The sequence below is a fragment of the Salmo salar genome, chromosome ssa01 (assembly GCF_905237065.1).
Source record: "Salmo salar chromosome ssa01, Ssal_v3.1, whole genome shotgun sequence".
NCBI classification, from domain to species: domain Eukaryota; kingdom Metazoa; phylum Chordata; class Actinopteri; order Salmoniformes; family Salmonidae; genus Salmo; species Salmo salar.
Genome location: NC_059442.1, coordinates 111,698,275 through 111,725,904, shown reverse-complemented (window position 1 = coordinate 111,725,904; position 27,630 = coordinate 111,698,275). Strand labels below are relative to the sequence as shown.

General features: G+C 41.7%; 1 protein-coding gene across 2 annotated transcripts; it reads left to right on the top strand.

The window, feature by feature from the left end:
• The first annotated feature begins 8,018 nt into the window (after positions 1 to 8,018).
• On the top strand, positions 8,019 to 27,204 carry LOC106595688 (myosin heavy chain, fast skeletal muscle-like). Of its 2 annotated transcripts, none has more exons than XR_006756921.1 (41): positions 8,019 to 8,069; positions 8,561 to 8,603; positions 8,730 to 8,957; positions 9,303 to 9,449; positions 9,661 to 9,817; positions 10,140 to 10,167; positions 10,429 to 10,537; positions 10,652 to 10,744; positions 10,919 to 10,979; positions 11,118 to 11,216; positions 11,745 to 11,848; positions 12,322 to 12,460; positions 14,226 to 14,344; positions 14,512 to 14,661; positions 14,759 to 14,929; positions 15,155 to 15,458; positions 16,005 to 16,069; positions 16,163 to 16,250; positions 16,366 to 16,483; positions 16,669 to 16,792; positions 17,180 to 17,316; positions 17,936 to 18,191; positions 18,845 to 19,087; positions 19,423 to 19,599; positions 19,698 to 19,843; positions 20,033 to 20,123; positions 20,491 to 20,880; positions 20,978 to 21,104; positions 21,271 to 21,389; positions 21,535 to 21,731; positions 21,882 to 22,065; positions 22,202 to 22,367; positions 22,705 to 22,829; positions 23,006 to 23,314; positions 24,246 to 24,449; positions 24,594 to 24,719; positions 24,859 to 25,029; positions 25,485 to 25,589; positions 25,677 to 25,772; positions 26,648 to 26,863; positions 27,086 to 27,204. XR_006756921.1 is itself a non-coding variant. In XM_045687541.1 (41 exons), the coding sequence occupies exons 3-41, from the start codon at positions 8,742 to 8,744 to the stop codon at positions 27,104 to 27,106; spliced, it is 5,814 nt and encodes a 1,937-aa protein (XP_045543497.1). In that variant the 5' UTR covers positions 8,019 to 8,069; positions 8,561 to 8,603; positions 8,730 to 8,741; the 3' UTR covers positions 27,107 to 27,204. The 2 variants fall into 2 exon arrangements, 1 of the variants encoding a protein (XP_045543497.1); XM_045687541.1 differs by having other exon boundaries at positions 26,648 to 26,779.
• Positions 27,205 to 27,630: the final 426 nt, after the last annotated feature.

Sequence of the window (27,630 nt, the reverse complement as noted above, 5' to 3'; positions counted from 1 at the left end):
CCATCATTGTAAGCCTGCCACAAACACACTATACGATACATTTATTAAACATAAGAATGAGTGAGTTTTTGTCACAACCTGGGTTGTGGGAAGTGACAAAGAGCTCTTATAGGACCAGGGCACTGCTGGTAGTAGCAGTACTACCAGTAGAGCTGGTATGTGTCTCTATGGACGCGGGCCTTACTTTTTTTAACCATTAATCAATTTTCAAGATAACGGAATGAGCAACAGCTACGTTTGGCTACATATGGACCGGTAGTGGAATTCCTACGAGAGAGTAACGGTTAATGTGATTGGATGTTAATTATTTGACTAGTCTACCTGTATTTGACATTGTGTTGCTATTTCGCTGAACACTAGATTGTAATTGTATTTTTGGCAGTGAAACGAGGCTACTCAGGCGAGAAAAAAACCTCACCCAAATGCATAGCCCCGTTGGAAAATATAAATGGATTGTTTGAAAATGTGAAGAATTTTCAAACAGTCCATTTTGTAAAAAAAATGTGAATCACATTTTTATTTGGCATACCCCCGACGGCATTGCGCGTACCCCAGTTTTGGAATACCTAGTCTAAGATCTCTTCCAATGTGTTCTTCAACCTCATAAAATATTTTTGAAAAATGCTTAGTGTCGTTTTCCTCACAAGGGGAGGCTGCTGGTGTATTGCAAACTGGGGGTTTGTATGTGTGTGTGTGTGTTTATGTATGTATGCGCGTGTGTGTGTGTGTGTGTGTGTGTGTGTGTGTGTATGTATAGCTTTGTAATAGCTACAATAATGTGGCATACAGACTGTGGCTTTCTAGCTAACCTTCCTTTCTCAGGTAGTGGTTTCCTCTTTCAGAACCTTTTCATAATCCACTTAATCCACCTAATCCATAATCCACACTAAATCTGAAACTATCAAAAAAATCACAACATTGAAATGGCATCAATGTGGGTCCAATGTGTCTGCTCATGGAGTGCCCTCACACTCCATAATCCAATTTGTTTGCATATCTGACACAAATCTGATCTTTTTCTTGTAGTCTGAAAAGCCCAAAAGCACATAGAATCTGACATGTTCATTGGTCAGTGCTACCTGGGGTCCTTGGGATGTCCCTACCCTAAACTCTAACCCTAACCCCTACCCTTATCCTTATCCTTACCCTAAACCTAACCCTAACCCTAACTCTTAACTTAAACCATTTTTAATTTAAACTTCAATGGGATTAGGGACGTCCCAAGGATGCTGGATATCACAGGCCATTTTCAAATCAGATTTGAATCACATTCATAGGTGGTTTGAAATCCGAAACAAATCAAATTCATGGTCATGAACGGTTAAATTTGTTCAATTTGCTCTCAATGTGTTGGGCGCTAGCTACTCAGTTGACAGTTTGCCAAGAAAATGTGCTAGCAAACTAGATTGTTTACACCCTGAGGTCGATGTCCCTGCCCCCCAATTCAATATAATTAGCATAATAAAAAACTACCCATAAAAATCTGTCAATTTATTCTAGAAATATCTGTTTTTTTTTGTATTGGACGTGTCTCAATCCACCGCATCCGACTAGGTCGCACTTCTGCATCTACGGGCTATAGTGCTGTAGTAGAGGCCAAATTTTAAATATATTTTGTATACCTAAAGAGTTCCTAAAATTCAAAATCAAATAGCTAAATTATACATGGTATGACCATCTTAAAACAATTCCATATGTCAGCTTAGTAGAATCCCTGAAAGAGATTCTGGAGGGAAATGGGAGGAGCCTGAAGAATGTCCAAAACAAACAGTTAAATAACCACAGTTAACCTCTCCACCCTGACCTCTGTGAGTCAACATGTAGGGAAGGCTTCCCCTTACAGATGGTTGGCTAGTTTATTTATAGACAACGTGTGTTAGTGTTTTAGGATACAGGGATCAATGCAGGACTCAGCAAGGGCTTCTCCATGGGCTGGCTGGACTACTATGGTTTGTGTGTGTGTGTGTGTGTGTGTGTGTGTGTGCGCGCTCTATAGGAAACAGGCAGGGGATCTCCACAGTGGACCCAGGTGTGTGTAGAAGGAAACACAATTAAAAATATTTCAAAATGTTTGTATCTTAAATAGCCTGAGCAGTGCATATTTGTACCAGCATGAGAAACTCTACATTTCATGAAATGCATAACATTACTCAGTGTTTAAATTAATTAATCAGTGTTAAATTAATTTGCATGATATTGATTCTTGACTAGACCATTTGCCACAGATGAATAGGAGAAACCTTGTGAATGTCATTGCTAACACCCTGCAGTCAGGTTTTCACACCAGTAGACCAGCAATATATGAAAACAACGCCTTCTGTGAACATGTGATGATGGTTGCAAGGCGGTGCATATTTACATTTGGTAAGATGATATTTTTGAGACATTACCATCGGTGTATTAAAAGGATCAGAGAGTGTGTGAGGAAGTGGCGGCAGCAGGGTAACTGAGGGCTTGGTCGTTGCGTAGGGGTGTTTGCAGTATATGGAGTTCATGCGTGAAAAACACATTATTTCTTGGAGATGCTGATGGTGATGCTAGACGTATTCATGTCGTCCCTTCAGCACCGTCATGCCACCCCCAAGCCTCATTGCAGCTGCTCTTAATACGATGTGCAAGTTGTGTCGTCCAAAGTCATACTTCCGGGTCCTGTCCCCTAATCCTATGAATGGGCTTGATGATTACATCGACAAATTCAGGAAAATGCGCTCATTTAAGATATACAGTACCAGTCAAAAGTTTGGACACACCCACTCATTCAAGGTGTTTTTCTTTATTTTTACTATTTTCAACATTGTAGAATAATAGTGAAGACATCAAAACTATGAAAGACACCCTTTGCCTTGATGACAGCTTTGCACACTCTTGGCATTTCTCTCAACCAGATTCATGAGGTAGTCAACTGGAATGCATTTCAATTATTAACAGGTGTGCCTTGTTAAAAGTTCATTTGTGGAATTTCTTTCCTTCTTAATGCATTTGAGGCAATCAGTTGTGTTGTGACAAGGTAGGAGTGGTATACAGAAGATAGCCCTATTTGGTAAATGACCAAGTCCATATTATGGCAAGAACAGCTCAAATAAGCAAAGAAAAACGACAGTCCATTATTACTTTAAGACATGAAGGTCAGTCAATCCGGAAAATGTCAAGAACTTTGAAAGTTTCTTCAAGTGCAGGTGCAAAAACCATCAAGTGCTATGATGAAACTGGCCCTCATGAGGACCTCCACAGGAAAGGAAGACCCAGAGTTACCTCTGCTGCAGAGGATAACTTCAATAGAGTTGCCATCCTCAGAAATTGCAGCCCAAATAAATGCTTCACAGAGTTCAAGTAACAGACACATCTCAACATCGACTGTTCAGAGGATACTGTGTGAATCAGGCCTTCATGGTCGAATTGCTGCAAAGAAACCACAACTTAAGGACACCAAAAAGAAGGAGAAGAGACTTTGGTCCAAATTTTTTATTTTTTATTCCAACCGCCATGACTTTGTTAGATGCAGAGTAGGTGAATGAATGATCTCCGCATGTGTGGTTCCCACTGTGAAGCATGGAGGAGGAGGTGTGATGGTGTAGGGGTGTTTTGCTGGTGACACTGTCTGTGATTTATTTAGAATTCAAGGCACACTTAACCAGCATGGCTACCACAGCATTCTGCAGCGATACGCCATCCCATCTGGTTTGTGCTTATTGGGACTATCATTTGTTTTTCAACAGGACAATGACCCCAAACACACATCCAGGCTGTGTAAGCTCTATTTGACCAAGAAGGAGAGTGATGGAGTGCTACATCAGATGACCTGACTTCCACAATCACCAACCTCAACCCAATTGAGATGGTTTGGGATGAGTTGGACTGCAGAAGGAAGGAAAAGCAGCCAACAAGGGCTCAGCATATGTGGGAACTTCTTCAAGACTGCTGAGAAAATGCCAAGAGTGTGTAAAGCTGTCATCAAGGCAAAGGGTGTTTACTTTAAAGAATCTAAAATCTAAAATATATTTTGATTTGTTTAACACTTTTTTGGTTACTACATGATTCCATATGTGTTATTTCATAGTTTTGATGTCTTCACTATTATTCTACAATGTAGAAAATATTACAAATAAAGAAAAACCCTTGAATGAGTAGTTGTGTCCAAACCTTTGACTGGTACTGTACATACATATATACAATCTTACAAAAAAATATGCCTACTCAAGAACGCTGATTCCGATCATTATTGAGATGATTGTGATATTAAAGTTGACTGTTATTATGACAGTTTGACATAAATCCCTCAGAATATGTCCCTTTCTGTTGGAAACGTTGCAGGACTATAAAGCAGAGGCTCCTATCATCAGTCATCCTAGATATAACAGCTGCCATAGAGGTCATAGAGGTCAAGGATATTACCACAACAGGCAGATAAACTGGACAACCTTCTATTCAACTCCTTCTATTCAACTCCTTCTATTCAACTCCTTCTATTCAACACCTTCTATTCAACACCTTCTATTCAACTCCTTCTATTCTACACCTTCCATTCATCACCTTCTATTCAACACCTTCTATTCAACACCTTCCATTCAACTCCTTCTATTCAACTCCTTCCATTCCTTCTATTCAACTCATTCACAAGCAGACAGGAACACTTTCCATTTCCCCCATTATTTAAATCAGTCTTCCAATAGTGTGACTGGATGTGAAGTGTTTCACTTGTAAACGTTGATCATTGGCCTCGGGCCATCTAGTGGATTGGGCTGTGACTTGTCCTGACTAAACGCTTGGCTAGGACGAGTCCCCTGCTCCCCCAGACTCTTATGTGTGTGGGATTCCCACTTTTATGTATGTTCTCTGTGTGACATGTGTCACCTACTGGGATTATTTCCAGCTGCTAGATGTTAGAGTAGAACAGGGTTTTACCATTAAATGCCCAGTATTTTCCCTGTGTCTGTGTACAGGTTGGCATGCTCTGGGAGGATGAGAGTGGGGACGGTGTGGCCTGATCCTAATTCCATGAAAAAGTTGGTGAGTCTAAAAATAAAGCGGTCCATAAAGAAGCAGGCCGTATCCTCTGGAACACGGCTCAAATGGCAGCAGATCTGCCAACAAAGCAATGAAGCAAAGTTAATTTACCTTAGAGATTGCTGTGGAAGCTGAATGTATTTCTGACGCTGAACATGGCCATATTGGGCTCCTAACTCATCTGTTGCTTTGGTATACTTCCTGTAACTCTGCCATCGACTGTATGGGATGAAATTGGAGTGTCAACCACAGCTCAGCAGTTGGGGTTTGATACTTTGACATTTCTATGTCAGAGGGTCACATTCCAAAACGACTTTAGGCTGCATGTAATTCTGACACCCAGTTTTGGAACATGGCCATTGGCTGGAGAAGTTCACTGACAGGGGGGTAATCATTTGGACTACTTCTTGTAACGTGTTGTATGTTTGCCTACAGGTCTGTAAAACTTGCTAGAAAAACACAACAGATATTTGATCCATGTGTTTTTCCTTGTAAATGTCTGAGATGAATATTACATTCAGCCCTCCATTGACTTCACACTGCATGCTGAAAAGGCCTCATAACCTGTAATGTGGACCACAGAGAGATCCGGTACAGAACAGCACATTATTTACACCTTATTGGTCGACCACGAGGTCCTCACATTGCTGACATTGGCCACCATAATAGATCGACAGTGAGATAATTGAGATCTGAATAAGAGCTGAAGGAATTGAATCCAGCTTGGTTGTTTTGTGGATCCATGCCACAGCATGTGACATGTCATATCCAGATATAGATTTTGACTGGCTGTGACATTTTAATGGATTGAACCATGTTAAAAGTGCCAAGCCTCTTGGGTGTCTCTGTTGTCTCAGGCTCCTGCCTGTGGTGATTAAACTACTTTGCGAGCATAGCCTAAGTCGTTGAAAGCACCATTAAAATGTCTTGGATCAAGAGTTACTGTCCGATACTCCCAAGGTCCTGCCAAAATATGTTAAATATGTACAATGACAGTTTTATAAAGACAGTTTACTCAACGGTTTAATGTCATCTGGTGGTTAACAGTGTGTCAGAAGCCAGAAACTCCTGTTCTGGTAAGCCCATCCACATGGTGTGCAGGCTCTTATTCCACACCAGCACTATGTCCCTCGATACAAAAACACCGGTCATATGTCATGCCACATCTTTGCACATTAAAATAACTTGAATGTCATAAACTCTTAGTCTGCATGGTGTTGATGTTCTCTCCACCCACAAACACGCCAAGTAAATATATTCTGTCTAATAACAGTGGCATCGGTGCCAGATTTAGGAAATGTTGGCAGAGTGAAGTGAAGACGAGAGCACAGTCCAAGGAATTAAAGGCCTTGATGGTCAATCCAGATGGTCAGCTCCCCCCTATGGGGCTTCTTGTACTGATGTGCTGGGTGGACACTGCTCACAGAACAAACAGGAGGTATTCAGGTGAAATGTTCTGAACATTGCTGATAGAAATGTATTGAATAGAGCTGACATGATTCTCTATTCTACCTGACAGACAGTCAAGTATGTTCTCCACAATACATTTCTGTCTGAACGTTATGTACGGATTCACCCTATTGAACATTAATTTAGCTGGAACCATATTAGACACAAAGAACATTTAAACGACTATTAAATGCAGAGGTTTTGAAACACAAACGATTTGATAGAGATCGAAGAATGTGAAATGCCTGTCCATAAAGAAGACCTTGGTCAAATACATGTATTAAAAATAATTTAAAGCAATGCCTCTGCTGATGGTGTCTCCTTCACAAGTTGTAATGGGTATACAGTATGTTGTGAAATTGTTAGATATTACTTGCTACACTGTCGGAACTAGAAGCACAAGCATTTCGCTACACCAGCAACAACATCTGCTAAACACGTGAACAGTATGTGACCAATGCAATTTGATTTGATTTGTTCAAGCTATCTTTTAGAAAGATATGAAAACTGTATTGTAAAGGATTAATTCAAATGGAATGGAAATGGAAAGGAATTTGTTACTTCATTGTAACTATCCCCTATTCATTTTAAAGCAGTTTTATAGAAGCCAGCTGCTAAACGGTTTACCTCAGAGTGTAATAAAAGTTTGAGCCTGCTACATGGCTGTCAGAAATATGAGTGGATAAGATGATTGAAATACTGTACTGATGTTATGTAAACCTTAAGAATCCTCCTGGACCGTTTTAGACAACTGAAATGTGAGATGATTAAAAGCTCCTGCAGCATCTTCAATAAATCAAACTGTAGAGATAATAACTACACAGTTGATTTAACACTTTTATGAGCTGTAATTGAAAGCCAAAATGTTTCTGTTGTAGCTTTTAAATATTTTTATTTAACTAGGCAAGTCAGTTAAGAACAAATTCTTATTTCCAATGACAGCTTAGGAACAGTGGGTTAACTGCCTTGTTCAGGGGCAGAATGACAGATTTTTACCTTGTCAGCTCAGGGATTCAATCTAGCAACCGTTGAGTTACTAGTCCAAGGTTCTAACCACTAGGCTACCTGCCACCACAACTTTTAAATATGTTTTTATATGATAGATCACAAGTATGAGGTGATTGAGGAGACAGTTCAGATTTGTTTACAAGCAAAATATATAAAAAATAGGTAAAAATACACATTAAGTTGTTGATAAAGATGAATGTAACTAAAATTGATTTAAATAAGGTGAGATTATTCTGAAATGTTTTTAGTGGTAATGGGTTAACAGGAACTACATTACAGTATTTGAGGGGCAATGGTAGAAACATTGGAGTCAATCTGATAACTCAAACTTTTGATACTATCATAATTATTAGTAATGACATCTCTTATTGATGTTAACTCAATTCAATTTAGAGACAAATATTACATATAAAAGTAATGTAATGAGAGTGTGGTTCTCCTGCAAGTTGGTGGCGCTAGTGAGACACAGAAATACAGAGGTCTCTCATCCAATCTATTTCCTTTACCAGAGCGGTCCATAATTAACTTTTGCTTGGTTGACAGTTTCAACCAGATATAAGCAGGCTGAGACCCCAGCATCCATAAGTCAGATACCTTCCTTCTCTGTGGTAAGACTCTCCACCTCCTCAGATGTTTACATTTGTGTCATCTTAGCACTCAGCATGTGAGGCAGTAGCTAACTGCGCTGTTTCAGTTGACTTCTGCAGTTAGTTATTTACATTATTTCTGCATTGTCCGATTTTACAACATGCAATCAACTGACTTTCATTTAAAATGTTTTTACTTTAAATGTGTTTTACTTGAAATATGTAGCTTTTATTTACAGGCGAAAGTGGTGCTCCTGTTGTTTGTAAATTGAGCGGTTGGTCTATAATGTAACTGTGTTTTCAGGGGTATTTATTTGAATTCTTGACAGAATGTGTAGTTAAGTGAGTTGTCACCAGGAAAATGAAAGTGACCAGTTGCACCTGTAGTTGAATTGTTCAAGGCTGTAATGATTGTGTTGAATTATACCATTCTAAATGTTTTCTACCCCTTCGGGGGTTAAATTATATGGCTTTAGACTTGTGCATATTCACAACACCCTAATGTTTCCCAGGGTCCTCCAAGAAGTACAAATTCATCTGTAGGAGGGGAAAAAGGTGAGACATAGTTTGAGTCTTCATAAGAAAAGTGACAAATGTTCTGTGAGAGAAACCCCTCACAACTCTGACTGTGGAGGAAGCACCACAGAGTCAATCATGTTTCTTGTTTCGTCTCTTTCCTAGTGATCCGTCACCATGAGTACGGACGCGGAGATGCAAATCTACGGCAAGGCTGCCATATACCTCCGTAAGCCTGAGAAGGAGAGGATGGAGGCACAAACTGCACCCTTTGATTCAAAGAACGCCTGCTATGTCGCAGACACCAAGGAGCTTTACCTTAAGGGTTTGGTCACTGCCAGGGCTGAAGGAAAGTGTACTGTGACAGTCACGCATCCGGACGGCACTAAGGAGGTAAGCCTGATTTGAAATGTATTCAAATTCCTCTATGTCTTGAAATGAACATCAGAATGATCAAAACATGTCAATAGACAAAATGAAATCAGTAACAACAGCAGAATATAACCTTCAAACACATACATTTTATCACTGCCGTTTAAAAATAGCATGGCATTTTCTATAGTGACTAGTTAAGAATCACCATGTGTGTCGGTGGTTGATAACAAAGTACTTGGATTAGATGGGGGTATGCAGTTAAAACAGTTATTTTTTGAAGATTGAACTTGTATTTAATGAGCAAATAGAATTCAGTCCTGTCCAGTTTGATCTGTGTATAATCTATATTTCTGACTGTTTCAGGAAGGAAAAGAGTTCAAAGAAGCAGACGTCTACCAGATGAACCCCCCTAAGTACGATAAGATTGAGGACATGGCCATGATGACCTACCTGAATGAAGCCTCTGTGTTGTATAACCTCAAAGAGCGTTATGCAGCATGGATGATCTATGTAAGATAATTGTATAAACATACACACACGTACATGAACATGAGATACACACATACAGTACTACACATAAAGTAATGGTAGAAACCAAAACATACCAATACAGTAGACCTACATTACTATACCATAGTACACCCACATCCTCACATAAATCCAGGTAAATGTCAATCTGATTTTTCTAATCCCCTAATTGAATTTATTCTCTTTCATCCAGACCTACTCTGGGCTGTTCTGTGCCACGGTGAACCCCTACAAGTGGCTTCCTGTGTACGACATGGAGGTTGTTAACGCCTACAGAGGGAAGAAGAGGATGGAGGCTCCACCCCATATCTTCTCCGTCTCTGACAATGCCTTTCAGTTCATGCAGATTGGTATGAGCTCTAATGGATGGATGGGTGGATGGATGGATGGGTGGATGGGTGGGTGGATGGGTGGATGGGTGGATGGGTGGATGGATGGATGGATGGATGGATGGATGGATGGATGGATGGATGGATGGATGGAAGTTATAATATGCTTTAGAGAGGTATCTACTGTTTTCTAGTCTATGTTAGAACAGTTTGCTGGTAAAATCTGATTTCACTGGCCTTGAATGGAAAATGTTCCAAATTAAATCCATGATGATGCTATGAATTCAATAATGTCCCCATAATGTTGCTTGAGTATGATAATCAATATGTTGTTTTGTTACAGACCAGGAGAACCAGTCCGTCCTGATTACGTAAGTTGTTTACTAAAATCTCACTTGAGAAAGGGTTTCTACTGTAATATGTTGTGTCACTTGGGAGTGATGAAAATACATCACATTATGAATGGATTAGGCTATGCATAGGAATGAGTCAATGAGTGGGATATTTGTTAATGATTTACTTATGAAAGAAAACAGGTCAACAGTGTATTTTTCAATGTTATTTCTAAGTGAAAGTCAATCTAACATTCAAACATGTTACTAAAACCCCTGTATCTCTGTCATATTAACCAGTGGAGAATCCGGTGCAGGAAAGACTGTCAACACCAAGCGTGTCATCCAGTACTTTGCCACCATTGCAGTGTCTGGTGCCAAGAAGGAAGCAGAGCCAGGCAAAATGCAGGTAGGCTGTACCTTTCTAACACATTTCAGTTTGGTGGGCTGTGATCAAGCAATCGAGAATAACTAACTTTACTACTTTACCAGTTTCTGAGCAACTTATATTTGTCTCAATCAGGGGTCTCTTGAGGATCAGATCATTGCTGCTAACCCTCTGCTGGAGGCTTACGGTAATGCCAAGACAGTGAGGAACGACAACTCGTCTCGCTTTGTAAGTATGAAGGGCATACTGGGAAAGTGACCTTATATTGGACAAATGTACTTCAGTATTTCCCTTTTGTTGTATCAATAGATGTACAACAAACTAACATTTAAAGGGGTATATCAAAGTCAAATGTTAGATGTATTTAGTGAACCTCTTTCTAACCCCCATGCTCTATTTTAGGGTAAATTCATCAGGATTCACTTCCAAGGTAGCAAACTGGCTAAAGCTGACATTGAGACCTGTGAGTTGATTTTCATTGTTTCTCAATTCTTTACTAAATTCACACAGATTTTCTGGGGAGATAATATTTATCTCATGTTCTTTCTGTCTCTCTCTCTCTCTCTCTCTCTCTGTCAATCTCTCTCTCTTTCTCTCTCAGACCTGCTAGAGAAGTCCAGAGTGTCCTTCCAGCTTCCCGATGAGAGAGGCTACCACATCTTCTTCCAGATGATGACCAATCACAAACCTGAGATTGTTGGTAAGGGAAAGTAGAGTTACAGGATCAATTATTCCCACCCCCATCTGTGGAATTCTTTGTCCACACTATTAATACTATTACAATGAGTACATCCAACGTAACAAGGCATCTAGACATGGGTCAGGTCTTTGGGAAAGATGTATCAAGTAATGCACTGTGATAAGTGTTGTGAATGTATCTTTCAAGGATTTGATGTAATCTATCATACGACATCCAGTGGCCCTTTGGGGTATTTCAGATGATCCCAGGGGTCTGTAATTATCTTTAACCCTCTGTGTGGCATTATCACATGTCAAATATATTAAATAATGTAATACTATAATTTAAAATAGAAAATAGAATGACGAAGCTGTAAAACATTATCCTAGATATAAACCATCAACTTAATGAATACCATTGGTGTTTAATATGAGGGTTTCAGCATGAAATATCATTTATCTATTGGGTAAAGGAGAGAAAGATACTGTAAAGTTAGGACAAAAGAAATCTAAGAGATTTATCTTACAAGACATTCTCTGTTGTCCATAGAAATGTCACTCATCACCACCAACCCCTACGACTTCCCCATGTGCAGCCAGGGTCAGATCACAGTGGCCAGCATCAACGACAAGGAAGAGCTGGATGCCACAGACGTGAGTCAAACAAAGGGTTCATCATATTTTATATATGGAATGGGTAGGACCACCATACACACTGAATGCATATATATGTAATATGACCACCATACACACTGAATGCACTGTTCAATCCCAACTTGGTGGCAGCAGGGAATTTTCATGTATTTTGTTTTGTTTGATTCTAAATGCCTTGTGTTAGTTAGGCATGTGCCTCAGCGAAGTCTTCATACCTTCACACTTCACCTTGAGGCACATACTGAGCATGTAAGACATCCACAAGAGAGTGCCACTAAGTCCCTGTGGAACTGTGTAAAATGTATTTTGTGCTGTCGTCAACTAGTGTTGGCCAAGTGTAATCATGTGGATCTGAGAAGCCAGTCAAATGTATCCATCCCATGTGTTCTGGTGAGAGAACAGAACTGTAGTATAATGTATGTGAGCAAACTACCGTTCAGTTCATCACCGTTGAACTTCCTGTCTACTGCCAGGATGCCATTACTATCCTGGGCTTCACTAATGATGAGAAGGTTAGCATCTACAAGCTGACAGGAGCTGTACTGCACCATGGCAACCTGAAATTCAAGCAGAAGCAGCGTGAGGAGCAGGCTGAGCCAGACGGCACAGAGGGTGAGTCCCAAACATAGATATACAATATGTAGAGCATTATAACCATTCCCAGTCCCGCTCATAGATATACAATATGTAGAGCATTATAACCATTCCCAGTCCCACTCATAGATATACAATATGTAGAGCATTATAACCATTCCCAGTCCCGCTCATAGATATACAATATGTAGAGTATTATAACCATTCCCAGTCCCGCTTATAGATATAGAATATGTAAAGCATTAGTCCCATTCACAGTCCCAAACATAGAAAAACAAAATTTAGACGGCCAGAGCCTCATCAAAGTACGGCAGGAGATCATTTCAGTGAGCAGGCCTTTCTAATAGACCTGGCCCGGGAATCCTGGAAGGATATTGACCTCATTCCATCAGTAGAGGATGCCTGGTTGCTCTTTAAAAGTGCTTTCCTCCCCATCTAAAATAAGCATGCCCCATTCACAAAATGTAGAACTAAGAACAGATTTAGCCCATGGTTCACCCCAGACTTGACTGCCCTTGACCAGCACAAAAACATCCTGTGGCGTTCTGCATTAGCATCAAATAGCCCCTGCGATATGAAACTTTTCAGGGAAGTCAGGAACCAATAGACACAGTCAGTTAGGAAAGCTAAGGCTAGCTATTTCAAACAAAAATTTGCATCCTAATTATTTGCATCCTAATTTGCATCACTAATTCCAAAAAGTTATAGGACACTGTAAAGGCCTTGGAGAATAAGAGCACCTCCTCCCAGCTGCCCACTGTCACCACCGATAAATCTACGATAAACGATCATTTCAATAAGCATTTTTCTACGGCTGGCCATGCTTTCCACCTGGCTACCCCTACCCCGAGCCCTAAAACTAAATGCATGCTCTTCAACCGATTGCTGCCCGCACCCGCCTGCCCGACTAGCATCACTACTCTGGACGGTTCTGTGTGGACAACTACAAAAACCTAGGTGTCTGGCTAGACTGTAAATTCTCCTTCCAGACTCACATTAAGCATCTCCAATCCAAAATTAAATCTAGAATCGGCTTCCTATTTCGCAACAAAGCCTTCTTCACTCATGCTGCCAAACATACCCTCGTAAAACTGACTATCCTACCGATCCTTGACTTCGGAGATGTCATTTACAAAATAGCCTCCAACACTCTACTCAGCAAACTGGATGTAGTCTATCACAGTGTTATCCGTTTTGTCACCAAAGCCCCTTATACTACCCAGCACCGCGACCTGTATGCTCTCGTTGGCTGGCCCTCGCTACATATTCGTCGCCAAACCCACTGGCTCCAGGTCATCTATAAGTCTTTGCTAGGTAAAGCCCCGCCTTATCTCAGCTCACTGGTCACCATAGCAACACCCACCCGTAGCACACGCTCCAACAGGTATATTTCACTGGTCACCCCCAAAGCCAATTCCTCCTTTTGCCACCTTTCATTCCAGTTCTCTGCTGCCAATGACTGGAACGAATTGCAAAAATCACTGAAGCTGGAGACTCTTATCTCCATCTCTAACTTTAAGCATCAGCTGTCAGAGCAGCTTAACGATCACTGTACCTGTACACAGCCAATCTGTAAATAGCACACCCAACTACCTCATCCCCATATTGTTATTTATCTTCTTGCTCCTTTGCACCCCAGTATCTCTACTTGATTTAAAATGATGGAAGTGAGTTAAAATCAAAACCTAACCCACAAAAACTTGGCCAAACCCTTTGGTCAGTGTGACATCAGAATCAAGTGATCTTGTGTTTCTGAGTCTGTTGATGTTGGTTCTCTCTCCAGTGGCTGATAAAATCGGCTACCTGCTGGGCCTGAACTCAGCTGAGATGCTGAAGGCTCTGTGCTACCCCAGAGTGAAGGTCGGCAACGAGTATGTGACCAAGGGACAAACTGTACCTCAGGTACGATGGCCAAACACGGCATCTACCATTTTCTGAGCACCAGAAATATTTTGGGGCGAGTGCATTGCTTGTTTTGAATAGTGATGTTGTTTTCCCCAAGCTCTTTTCACCTTATCACTAGACATGGTCAATATCTCATGTATTCATTTGAGGTATTATCATTGCAGGTTAATAACTCAGTCTCGGCTCTGGCCAAGTCCATCTATGAGAGGATGTTCTTGTGGATGGTCATCCGTATCAACGAGATGTTGGACACCAAGAATCCAAGGCAGTTCTATATCGGTGTGCTCGACATTGCCGGGTTTGAGATCTTTGATGTGAGTCTGAGACCAGAACAAGACAATTAGTTGTGATTGAGAGGGATTACAGCCTTGTATGATGATAAAATGATCCCTTCTGAAATTCCATCAACAGTACAACAGCATGGAGCAGCTGTGCATCAACTTCACCAATGAGAAACTGCAACAGTTTTTCAACCACACCATGTTCGTCCTGGAACAAGAGGAGTACAAGAAGGAGGGAATTGTCTGGGCCTTCATTGACTTCGGCATGGACTTGGCTGCCTGCATTGAGCTTATTGAGAAGGTAAAGTGTCTGTCAGGATTATAATGGACCTCAACAGCAAAGCTCAAATGGAGTGGTGTGAGATATTATCACATGGTACAACGTATCTGACTGTTGAGAACTCAAAATGTTTCCTATTATGGGCCCCTAAATGAAGATACTCTGATAATAGCTTGTTTGCTAAAAGAATAAATGTGATCCTAAATGTAAATATCACTAATTTGATGTGCATCTCTTTTCGTAAAGCCATTGGGCATCTTCTCCATCCTTGAAGAGGAGTGCATGTTCCCCAAGGCTTCAGACACTTCCTTCAAGAACAAGCTGTATGACCAGCATCTTGGCAAAAACAAGGCGTTTGAGAAGCCCAAGCCTGCCAAAGGCAAGGCAGAGGCCCACTTCTCCCTGGTTCACTACGCCGGCACTGTGGACTACAACATCACTGGCTGGCTGGAGAAGAACAAGGATCCTCTGAACGACTCAGTTCTTCAGCTGTACGGGAAGTCCTCAGTCAAACTGATGGCTACCCTGTATGTCGCTGCCCCACCTGAGGGTAAGACTAGCAGCACATCAAAAGATTTCATGAAGAACTAGTTACAACTCAGTCCCATTTTATTTAAAGGGTCAGTCTGCAGTTGCTACATCCATTTGTGGACTTAGTAAGATATGTACCCATTCATTCTTGAAGGAAAAAACTTTCTTGAAGAACATCAGCTTAGTTCAGCCGTTGTACCCCATTAGAACCCAAAATATGAGCTTGTTTTACTCCAATGTTTGTAAACAAAGTAAAGGGAAACAAGATGTTCAGTTCTTTAATTCATAGCTCTGTCAATGAATTTGAGTGGTTACATTTCTCCAGACCATCTCCCAGTTTTTATTGAAACAGGGGCAGGGAGAATGCTTTTTTACTGTTTCAACTGCTGATGGCTGCTTTAGAGTCTTTAAATGTATCATGATTTCTCTGGGTGATTTACTGGATAATTTACTCATACAATAGGTGTTATTTTACACAATCTCATTGGCAGCATTTGCATTAAGATACGTGTGAAGTTAACCTGAGATTCTCTCATTTATATTGAACTTTTCTCCATTACAACAGATACAACCAAGAAAGGAGGCAAGAAGAAGGGTGGTTCCATGCAGACTGTGTCCTCCCAGTTCAGGGTGAGCTTTTAAAATGTGGATATTCAGTCCTTCAAAAGGTGTACTGATAATCAGAAATGATTTCTGAGAACATGGTTTGTAACCCTCTTACAGGAGAACTTGGGCAAGCTGATGACCAACTTGAGGAGCACTCATCCTCACTTTGTACGCTGCCTGATCCCCAACGAGTCAAAGACTCCAGGTACAATAGATGTTGAGTTAAATATGACATCTTGTCAGTACCGTATCAGTAACATTAACAAACCAATCTTGAACCTGTTTATGAGTATTTAAAGAAACTTGGTTTGTGTTACCAGGTCTGATGGAGAACTTCCTGGTTATCCACCAGCTCAGGTGTAATGGTGTTCTGGAGGGTATCAGGATCTGCAGAAAGGGCTTCCCCAGCAGAATAATCTATGCTGACTTCAAGCAGAGGTAAAAACACACACACACACACACACACACACACACACACACACACACACACACACACACACACACACACACACACACACACACAGAGAAATATCTTCTCTAAGGGTTATCCCAACATCAGAATAGCCTTCTTATTTTACGTAATATAACCAACCTATTACAACTTGACATTTCTCCTGATTCAGGTACAAAGTACTGAATGCCAGTGTCATCCCTGAGGGCCAGTTCATGGACAACAAGAAGGCTTCTGAGAAGCTGCTTGGGTCCATTGATGTGAATCACGAGGACTACAAGTTTGGACACACCAAGGTTAGTCAAATACCCCCAGCAAAAGCTAACAATAAAACACAACTTCAATGATAATGTAAACTCTAACCATTCAACGTCTCTCCAGTTGATCTATCCATCTTTTTATTATTTCTTAAAAACGTGAAGAAACATTGTACTCAATTAATTATCTTGTGCTTTATGTCAGAATGGTATGTCTGCAGTTATCTATGTCAGTGTACATTATTAATCTACAACTATACAATAACCTACAACTCATAAACAACCTATCCCATGGTTTGTTTGTAAGGATTACAATGTTTATGTTGTTCAAATCAATCTAGTGGTTTGGTTCCTCTCTTTTGATTCACCCTTTCTATCTGTTACCACCTGACTGGTTCCATAATTGACCATGTCAACCTGTGTCAGGTGTTCTTCAAAGCCGGTCTGCTGGGTGTCCTGGAGGAGATGAGAGATGAGAAGCTGGCCTCTCTGGTCGGCATGGTCCAGGCTCTCAGCCGTGGATTCCTCATGAGGAGAGAGTTCACCAAGATGATGGAGAGGAGGTGAGGAAGAGTAGACATCTTGGGAAACAATTCTGTCAACCACCTGTATTTAATGTATAATGATTACATAGTGAATATGCTGTGAGTTGTTCAGGATGAGAAAGTACATGTTATAATATTCTATTAAAGCAGCAGTTTGGGATTTAGCAAGCTGTTCAATTGTTATTTAAATAAGTAATATTTACCCATTCATTCTGGAATAATATGAAATGCCTCATGATCTTAACATTACCTGTCAGTCCTTTCATCTAGAGCGCTGTATATAAGTTTAAGAGGGATTATATTTCCCTAGCCCCATTCCTCAGCTGTATTCAAAAAGTGGTGGGGTCTCCGTTTTGTTATTCTTCGAATCGCAGAATGTAGCTTTAAAGAAGTCATCCAGTGATTAAAAAAAAACACTTTTCCAGTTAAGGAATACTGGGAATGCCCTACTCCTTGAAGTTTGTGTCTAAAAACACTATTTTCCTCAAAACATATATTTTTACCCTTTAGTGTGTGTACTTTACTGTATTTATACTTGGGATATCACTTTCACACTGGATACGTTTTTTTTTAAAACACTGGAGAAGATCTTTAAGCATGTCACTCACCATGTCACTCTATCCTTTCTGTGGACCAGAGATTCCATCTTCTCCATCCAGTACAACATCCGTTCATTCATGAATGTGAAAACCTGGCCATGGATGAAGTTGTACTTCAAGATCAAGCCTCTGCTGCAGAGCGCTGAGACTGAGAAGGAGCTGGCCAACATGAAGGAGAACTATGAGAAGATGACGTCGGACCTGGCCAAGGCTCTGGCCAAGAAGAAGGAGTTGGAGGAGAAGATGGTGGCCATGGTGCAGGAGAAGAATGACCTGGCGCTTCAAGTCGCATCTGTGAGTGAGCAAGAGCCCTCATCAGAGCACATTTAGACACACAAGTACACAGACACAATCGCACACACATCTGCACGTATCAACAATAATTGAATAGGATGGCCTTGACTAGAATACAGTATATACATTTGAAGTGGGCAAAACAGTGTTCCATGTCTATGTACATAGGGCAGCAGCCTCTAAGGTGACTAGAATACAGTATATACTGTACATATGAAGTAGGTAAAACTATATGTTCCCCCAAGACTTGGGGAACATGCACTCCTCTTCAAGGATGGAATCAGTGGCCACTTTAATAATCAAACACTGGTCCAAGTTTCTGTATATATAGGGCAGCAGCCTCTAAGGTGCAGGGTTGAGTAACCGGGTGGTAGTCGGCTAGTGATGACTATTTAACAGTCTGATGGCCGTGAGATAGAAGCTGTTTTTCAGTCTCTCGGTCCCAGATTTGACACACCTGTACTGACCTCGCCTTCTGGATGATAGCGGGGTGAACAGGCGGTTGAAGTCCTTGATGATCTTTTTGGCCTGTGATATATATTTAGATATGTCATGCATTTAAATTGATTTGCTCTGACTTATTTGACTAAATGAAGTCTATATTTTGATACACAAAGTGAGGCTACAGATTCTTTCTCCTGTTCTGAAACCAGGATTCAGAGAATCTGAACGATGCTGAGGAAAGGTGTGAGGGGCTCATCAAGAGCAAGATCCAGCTGGAGGCCAAACTCAAAGAGACGACTGAGAGGCTGGAGGATGAGGAGGAGATGAATGCTGAGTTGACTGCCAAGAAGAGGAAGCTGGAGGATGAGTGCTCTGAGCTGAAGAAGGACATTGATGACCTGGAGCTCACCTTGGCCAAAGTGGAGAAGGAGAAGCACGCCACTGAAAACAAGGTCTGGTAGACAGTCTAACCAAACAATAATCCAAAGAACAATCAACTCAAAACATGGCTCAACAGAATTGGAATTAAAGGCTTTTTGTGGGTGCAGGAAAAAAAGAAAGAAAAAAAATAGTGGATTTTCAGTTGTGGTGTACTCCCCACAATCATTTCATGTTCTGCTCCCCCCTCGTTTATGATTTCCATTCAGTACACTGGCATGGAGTACAGTGCCATCTAGTGTTGAATCTATAGTACAGAACTTGTTGACACATTTCTATTATACATTTAACTAATTCTCCCATTTATGTTGAAGTGACCAAAGACTACATTTGTTGTGGCCGTTTTCAGGTTAAAAACCTGACAGAGGAGATGGCGTCTATGGATGAGAGTGTTGCCAAGCTGACCAAGGAGAAGAAAGCCCTCCAAGAGGCCCACCAGCAGACACTGGATGACCTGCAGGCAGAGGAGGACAAAGTCAACACTCTGACCAAGGCCAAGACCAAGCTGGAACAGCAAGTGGACGACGTGAGTGGAGTTTGACATTTTGGACATGATAGAATGTAAGATGATATTATCTACAGTTGTTTAGATTTGACCAATATATGTGTGTTTTTATCTTGTAGCTTGAGGGTTCTCTGGAGCAAGAGAAGAAGCTCCGTATGGACCTTGAGAGAGCCAAGAGAAAGCTGGAAGGAGATCTGAAACTGGCCCAGGAGTCCATAATGGACCTGGAGAATGACAAGCAGCAGTCTGATGAGAAAATCAAGAAGTAAACACAAATAAATTACTACAGTGTTCCCTGCCATCTTGATCAACATAATGGTTCTTCTTGGCTCATTCTTGTAATTATGAATTAGACTGTATGTGATTCTTACAAGCAAAGTGAATGGTAATATAGGCTCCCTTTACACTGTCTAACCTAAACAAACTTTGTAATCAACGTGTTTGTATTTGTTAGGAAGGAGTTTGAGACCACCCAGCTCCTCAGCAAGATAGAGGATGAGCAGTCTCTGGGAGCTCAGCTGCAGAAGAAGATCAAGGAACTGCAGGTACAGTACAGGATCTAAAGTCCAGTACAGGAAAATAACTGACACATTCTTCTGGTAGCACATATTCTTTCTGGTGGATTCCGATGGCTCAGTAAGATGGAAGATGGTGCTTCTTGCTGGTGCTTCTTTCTATGTAAAGATGTTGCTTCTTACCGTTGTTAGTTTGGTTCCTGCATGGGACACTGTCTAATGGGACACTGTCTAATGGGACACTGTCAAATGAATATAGTAAATATGTTAGTGTAACTGGCTATGTAATAACACATTTATACTAAATATACAGTACATACTATTATTATGTAGTGAGGTTCAAATGTTTCAACTGTATTGTAGTGTTCATTCCCCCTGCTCCTACCCCCTGTTCTAGGCCCGTATTGAGGAGCTGGAGGAGGAAATTGAGGCTGAGCGTGCTGCCAGGGCTAAGGTTGAGAAGCAGAGGGCCGATCTCTCCAGGGAACTTGAGGAGATCAGCGAGAGACTGGAGGAGGCCGGAGGCGCCACTGCTGCTCAGATTGAGATGAACAAGAAGCGCGAGGCTGAGTTCCAGAAGCTGCGTCGTGATCTTGAAGAGTCCACCCTGCAGCATGAGGCCACAGCCGCTGCTCTGCGCAAGAAGCAGGCCGACAGTGTGGCTGAGCTCGGGGAGCAGATCGACAACCTGCAGCGCGTCAAACAGAAGCTGGAGAAGGAGAAGAGTGAATACAAGATGGAGATTGATGACCTCTCCAGCAACATGGAGGCTGTCGCCAAGGCTAAGGTGAGTAGTGAAGTTTTGGTCAAGCAGTGTTGAGGAGGGTCAACTACATTACCATTCAATAAACTGAAGTTGACAGTCCCATATGTTTCACTAACAGGGCAATCTGGAGAAGATGTGCCGTACTCTTGAGGACCAGCTGAGTGAGATCAAGACTAAGAATGATGAGAATGCTCGCCAGGTCAACGACATCAGCGGACAGAGGGCCAGACTCCTGACAGAAAATGGTACCATCAACAATGAACAACAAACCAATATAGTTCACCTCAGTAGTACACAATAACATGTTGAGGGCTGTAAATTCAGTCTACATAGTTTCTGCCCTATGATACCTCAAAATACAATTTCAATCTTGGAGAGTCCCCATAACAAGATGTCCCTCTCTTCCTGCAGGTGAGTTTGGCCGCCAGCTGGAGGAGAAGGAAGCCCTGGTGTCTCAACTGACCAGAGGCAAACAAGCCTTCACCCAGCAGGTGGAGGAGCTGAAGAGACAGATTGAGGAGGAGGTCAAGGTAAGGGACCCAAAATGGATACCACCTGCCACAGTTTAGAGCTTTCTCTACATATAGACTTTCTACGCCACCCTCAGAGACTTCTACTGTCATTTGTTTTACTCTCCCTCTCTAATCTCTCTTTGTCTTTGTTTTTCTCTCACAGGCTAAAAATGCACTGGCCCATGGTGTCCAGTCTGCCCGCCATGACTGTGACCTCCTGAGAGAGCAGTTTGAAGAGGAGCAGGAGGCCAAGGCAGAGCTGCAACGCGGCATGTCCAAGGCCAACAGTGAGGTGGCTCAGTGGAGGACTAAGTATGAAACTGATGCCATCCAACGCACAGAGGAGCTGGAGGAGGCCAAGTGAGTTGCACGCAATAGCAAAAACTCAAATAAACGGTGTGGATGGTGAGGGTGGTAGTGGGATCTGAGAAAATGTTACTTCAATATGTAGTGCAACATTTGTTTCACAACAAATGACTCACCATAACACCACCCTCTGATTTTCAACAGGAAGAAGCTGGCCCAGCGTCTGCAGGAGGCTGAGGAGACCATTGAGGCGACCAACTCAAAGTGTGCCTCCCTGGAGAAGACCAAGCAGAGACTGCAGGGAGAGGTGGAGGACCTCATGATTGACGTTGAGAGAGCCAACGCCATGGCCGCCAACCTTGACAAGAAGCAGAGGAACTTTGACAAGGTGAACATTTATGAACCTCACTCTAGGGTGATATTTCCTGTCTGCTATTTGATCAGTTGTAGTACAATTGTAGCATATTTCTGATTCAAAACTCTCTATCAATGAGTTGTAATGAAAGTCCCATGGATTTCCCCAGGTTCTGGCAGAGTGGAAGCAGAAGTATGAGGAGGGCCAGGCTGAGCTGGAAGGAGCTCAGAAGGAGGCTCGCTCAATGAGCACTGAACTATTCAAGATGAAGAACTCCTACGAGGAGGCTCTGGATCATCTGGAGACTCTGAAGAGAGAGAACAAGAACCTGCAACGTGAGCATTTGCCAGCAGTTATTTTTGCCTGATGTTTGACCAGTGTTTGAAAATGGAATCAACTGAAATCATCAACATTATATCAAAATTACTATTACACAATCTCAGAATGTTCATGTAAAGTTTAAAATATATTGTTTTGGAACTTGTAATTGGTATTCCTTTGAACAAACCAATGATGTGTGTGGGGGGGGGAGGGGACAATTAGATTTGCAAGACAGTATGAAGTGCTGTTCATTAATGAACTGTTATTATGATTCATTATAAACTTTAGTGCATTGGTGATATCCACTGAAAATCTCCCAAGACTAAACAGCTCCTGTGTTTGTGTGTGCAGAGGAGATCTCTGACCTGACTGAGCAGATCGGAGAGACTGGCAAGAGCATCCATGAGCTGGAGAAGGCCAAGAAGACCGTGGAGACAGAGAAGTCTGAGATCCAGACCGCTCTGGAGGAGGCTGAGGTACAAACTACAGCTGTTTGATAGGAAAAGCAGTGTTACACTTGCCAATACCAACTACAATCCAATGCTTCCTGTATTGGTGTTTATTGTCGTCATATACACAATATTTAAATCCTTTTGATTTACACATCCAAACATATTGAGCACAATTCGCTTGACTGCTTCTCTTTGTCCAGGGCACACTGGAGCACGAGGAATCCAAGATTCTGCGTGTGCAGCTGGAGCTGAACCAGATCAAGGGTGAGGTGGACCGGAAGCTGGCTGAGAAAGACGAGGAGATGGAGCAGATCAAGAGGAACAGCCAGAGGGTGGTTGACTCCATGCAGAGCACCCTGGACTCTGAGGTCAGGAGCAGGAATGACGCCCTGAGGGTTAAGAAGAAGATGGAGGGAGACCTGAATGAGATGGAGATCCAGCTGAGCCATGCCAACAGGCAGGCCGCTGAGGCCCAGAAACAGCTGAGGAACGTCCAGGGACAGCTCAAGGTAAAGGAACTTGGACATCAGGCTCAAAAACCTGAACATGGGGAGGGATTTGTTTTGTGAATCAGTAGAAAAGAATAGAACAGAAGAATGTAATAGAGTGGACTAATATACTGTACACTCTTAGAAGTAAAGGTGCCTGGAAGAACCTTTTGGGTTGCTGCATCGGCAGAACCTTTCCAGTTGAAAAAGGTTCTTAGAGGAACCCCTCTGGGACCGGAACCTTTTTGTGATTGGAGCGGTTACATTTTGAACATATTTAATAATATATTATAGAGGTGGCAGCCTATCAGATTGGAGACGTGGCTTATTGGAGGGTTATTTTTTTGTCATCCGTTAGCAAAAATGTAATTCCTGTATATTGCAAATTAAAATGTTTATTGAATATTTATGCATATTGAAATATTCTAATATAATCATTATTTAATTGCTGATGACATACAATAGGAAGGTTGTAAATAGTCCAACTTTGGGATTTGCTCTTGAGGAATTCGTACACCTCCACTGGCCTCATTGAAACAACAAAACTGTCAGTGTTCAACCTTAACATGTGATGACAATACAAAATAACAGATTAACATGAATACAATTTACTCTAACAGGTGGCCTCAAAACAATCTATCTTAAAGCCATGCCCCTACTAAGCCTTGCCTCCACTCCAGGGATCCTCCATGAACCCGTTGCTACATTGAACCATTAAAGGTTTATCCAAGAACCCCTCAACTAACCAAATGTGAAAATATGAACCATTGACTAGCAATGGTTCCTTGAGGAACTCTAGGGGTTCCTTGAGGATCTCCAGGGTTCCTTGAGTCAACACTAATTCTAAGAGTATAGAAAGGTAGGGATATTAGGAACATTTATACCCATTAACATTTATCTCACCGATCGTATCGCTCTACTTCCACAATTCCTAATTCATTGTGAACCCCAGGATGCCCAATTGCACCTTGATGATGCCGTCCGTGCCGCAGAGGATATGAAGGAGCAGGCAGCCATGGTGGAGCGCAGAAACGGTCTGATGATGGCTGAAATCGAGGAGCTGAGAGTTGCTCTGGAGCAGACAGAGAGAGGCCGCAAAGTTGCTGAGACTGAGCTTGTGGACGCCAGCGAGCGTGTCGGACTGCTGCACTCCCAGGTACGGATCAAAAGCCATTTCTAATGAAACTCAACCAAGCATACTGTTTACACACATATAGAATTCAACAGTGCTTGCTTTTAGATTTTCATAATTTCAACCTTCTCTTGAGAGTCAAACTAATCGCCTTGTTTCCTCCTTCAGAACACCAGCCTTGCAAACACCAAGAAGAAGCTGGAGACTGACCTGGTTCAGGTGCAGGGAGAGGTGGACGACATTGTCCAGGAGGCTAGGAACGCAGAGGAGAAGGCCAAGAAAGCCATCACTGACGTGAGTCCTTGAATTCCGTGAACTATATTTGTCCCCAAGGCCCAGTGGTAGCTGGGCTGGTTTAACCACACCAAAGATCTCAAAGGAGCTTTATGATTGGTGCCAGTTGGTGCATAAATTAACCTAACTACCATTCCAGGCGGCCATGATGGCTGAGGAGCTGAAGAAGGAGCAGGACACCAGCTCTCACCTGGAGAGGATGAAGAAGAACCTGGAGGTCACAGTCAAGGACCTGCAGCACCGCCTGGATGAGGCTGAGAATCTGGCCATGAAGGGAGGCAAGAAGCAGCTCCAGAAACTGGAGTCCAGGGTGAGTTAACAGCAGGGTGGATTGAAAAACAGATTGCTGGAAATGTATTTGATCATATAAAAATACACAGGGTCATTGTGTAATGGCTTTTTCTCTTAATAACCCACCTACATCATGTAAAGTAGTTGTTTTCATTATAGACCCCTTTAATTAAAATCGTAAAAGTACATAGGACTTCCCATGTGGCTCATTTGGTAGAGCATGGTGTTTACAACGCCAGGGTTGTGGTTTCGATTCCCAAGGCGGGACCAGTATGGAGAAAAAATGTATGAAATGTATGCATTCACTACTTTAAGTCGCTCTGGATAAGAGTGTCTGCTAAATGACTAAAATGCAAATGTAGGAGCAGACAACACTTCTTGACCAGTAGAAGAACATTACTCTGTTTTATAAAGATTTGTTACATCTGACTTCACCACCACACATAAATGCCTACGTTTATTTTTTTCACAAAGGTGCGTGAGCTTGAGACTGAGGTGGAGGCCGAGCAGAGAAGAGGTGTAGACGCGGTCAAGGGAGTCCGCAAGTATGAGCGCAGAGTCAAGGAGCTCACTTACCAGGTAAGAGAATTGCATTCTTCACACACTAAAGCACACTGGTTTGTGTGTTGAACTATGGACTATTGATTCTTCTAACTTCTCCCACAGACTGAGGAGGATAAGAAGAACGTTGGCAGACTTCAGGACCTGGTAGATAAGCTGCAGATGAAAGTGAAGGCCTACAAGAGGCAGGCTGAGGAAGCGGTGAGTCACAGACTTAGTCAAAACCTCTGAAAGCTTACATTCCCTAGTAGACATTACAAAACTTAATGTCTAGACAGTTTAAGTGTTGCTACTGCAATCAGTCAACATTGACTCAATTGATATTGCAAGTAAAGTGATATGTAATTCCTATTGGAATCGAGACAGAGTTAGGAAAGTTCGATTTTTTTAAACTGCATTCAGAATGACTATCAGGGTTAGGAAAGTTAATAACATGACCACCTAGACCAATACATCTTATAAATGATTGAATTGGTTTAGAAAGAACTGTTATTCATCTTTGTGTAAAATAAGATGAATCAGTCAATGTACAAAAACACAGGTATTATAAACAACCCAAAACATTCACTAGAGCATAATGGGAAATATGATAATAATGGGCGTGGTTTAGTGTAAAACAATAACTGGGGTTTTTAACAGCAACACTGGGTGTTTGTTTATACCACTGAGTGTTAATTTCACTCTTACAGAGTGAATTTTACTCCTGAATCAACACTTTAAATGTTACACTGAAAAATCAACACTGGCCAATTTCCTGTTTATGCCTATGTGTTATCAATTTAAAGGAGAGGGGGTTGAATATTATTTAGCTTTGTGCCGTGGGCTCGTCTGGTGGTAGTGCTGACTCTCCTGGATCACATGGCCCTGGAAGCAGCAGTATGATCCTCTGTTTCACCACTCACTTTCTCTGCTATATCACCTATCTCCCTATATATACTGTACAATGCTATTCTAAATCTGTCAATAAAAAAAACCCAGTTATTAAAATACCTTTAAAAAATATATATTAATTTGCTACCTGAAGCTTCAAACTTTCAATACTGATGTTAGGCTCTCCCTCTCTTTTCCTCACCCAGGAGGAGGCATCCAACCAGCACATGTCTAAGTTCCGGAAGGTTCAGAATGAGCTGGAGGAGGCTGAGGAGCGTGCTGACATTGCTGAGACTCAGGTCAACAAGCTCAGAGCCAAGAGCCGCGACAGCGGAAAGGTACAGAACTGCTGCTAAACCTACACCTGACTGATGTTCAAACAGGACCACATCAACACCACCTATGATTCATTTTTCACAGAGGTAAATACTGACCTTTTACAATCACTCAAATGTATTTAGGATCTCTGAGATCAAATTCTCAGGACAGGGTAAATACATGTTTTTAATAAAAGGATATAATCAAAAATCAAGCTGAGCACTGAGTCTTAAATGCTTGATCCATTCTGTTATTTCCAAGTGTTGATATATTTATCATGTTCATTATTAATACTGATCCATTCTGTTATTTATTTCTTCTTACAGGGAAAAGAAGCTGCTGAATAAACAAGACCAAAGTCTTATCGATTTCCTGTGTTTCATAAAATATGATTTTCATGGTGAAATGTTGATCATTGATTAAAAATATATAAGCCTACATACAATTCCTTTGTGACTGTGGACTTTTTACTCAGAAAACAGGACTTTGCATTTTTTTATTGAATGTTGAAACATACAATCTACTTGCAGTGAAACTGCTCAAAATCTACATCACATTCAGTCATTTAACCTCTTATGGCTAGGGGGCAGTATTTTCACGTATTAAAACTGTTTGAATGGTGTCTGTGTATAACAGAACTCAAATGGCAGGTCAAAACCTGAGAGATTCCTTTACAGGAAGTGGCCTGTCTGACCATTTCTGGAACTTCTTTGCCATCTCTATCTTTTACTAAGGATCTCTGCTCTAACGTGACAGTTCCTACGTCGTCCATAGGCGCTCAGAGCCCGGGAAAAACCTGAATGTTGTCATCCCAGCCCCAGGCTGAAACACATTATCGCCTTTCTCAAGTGGCCGATCAAGGGACTCTGGG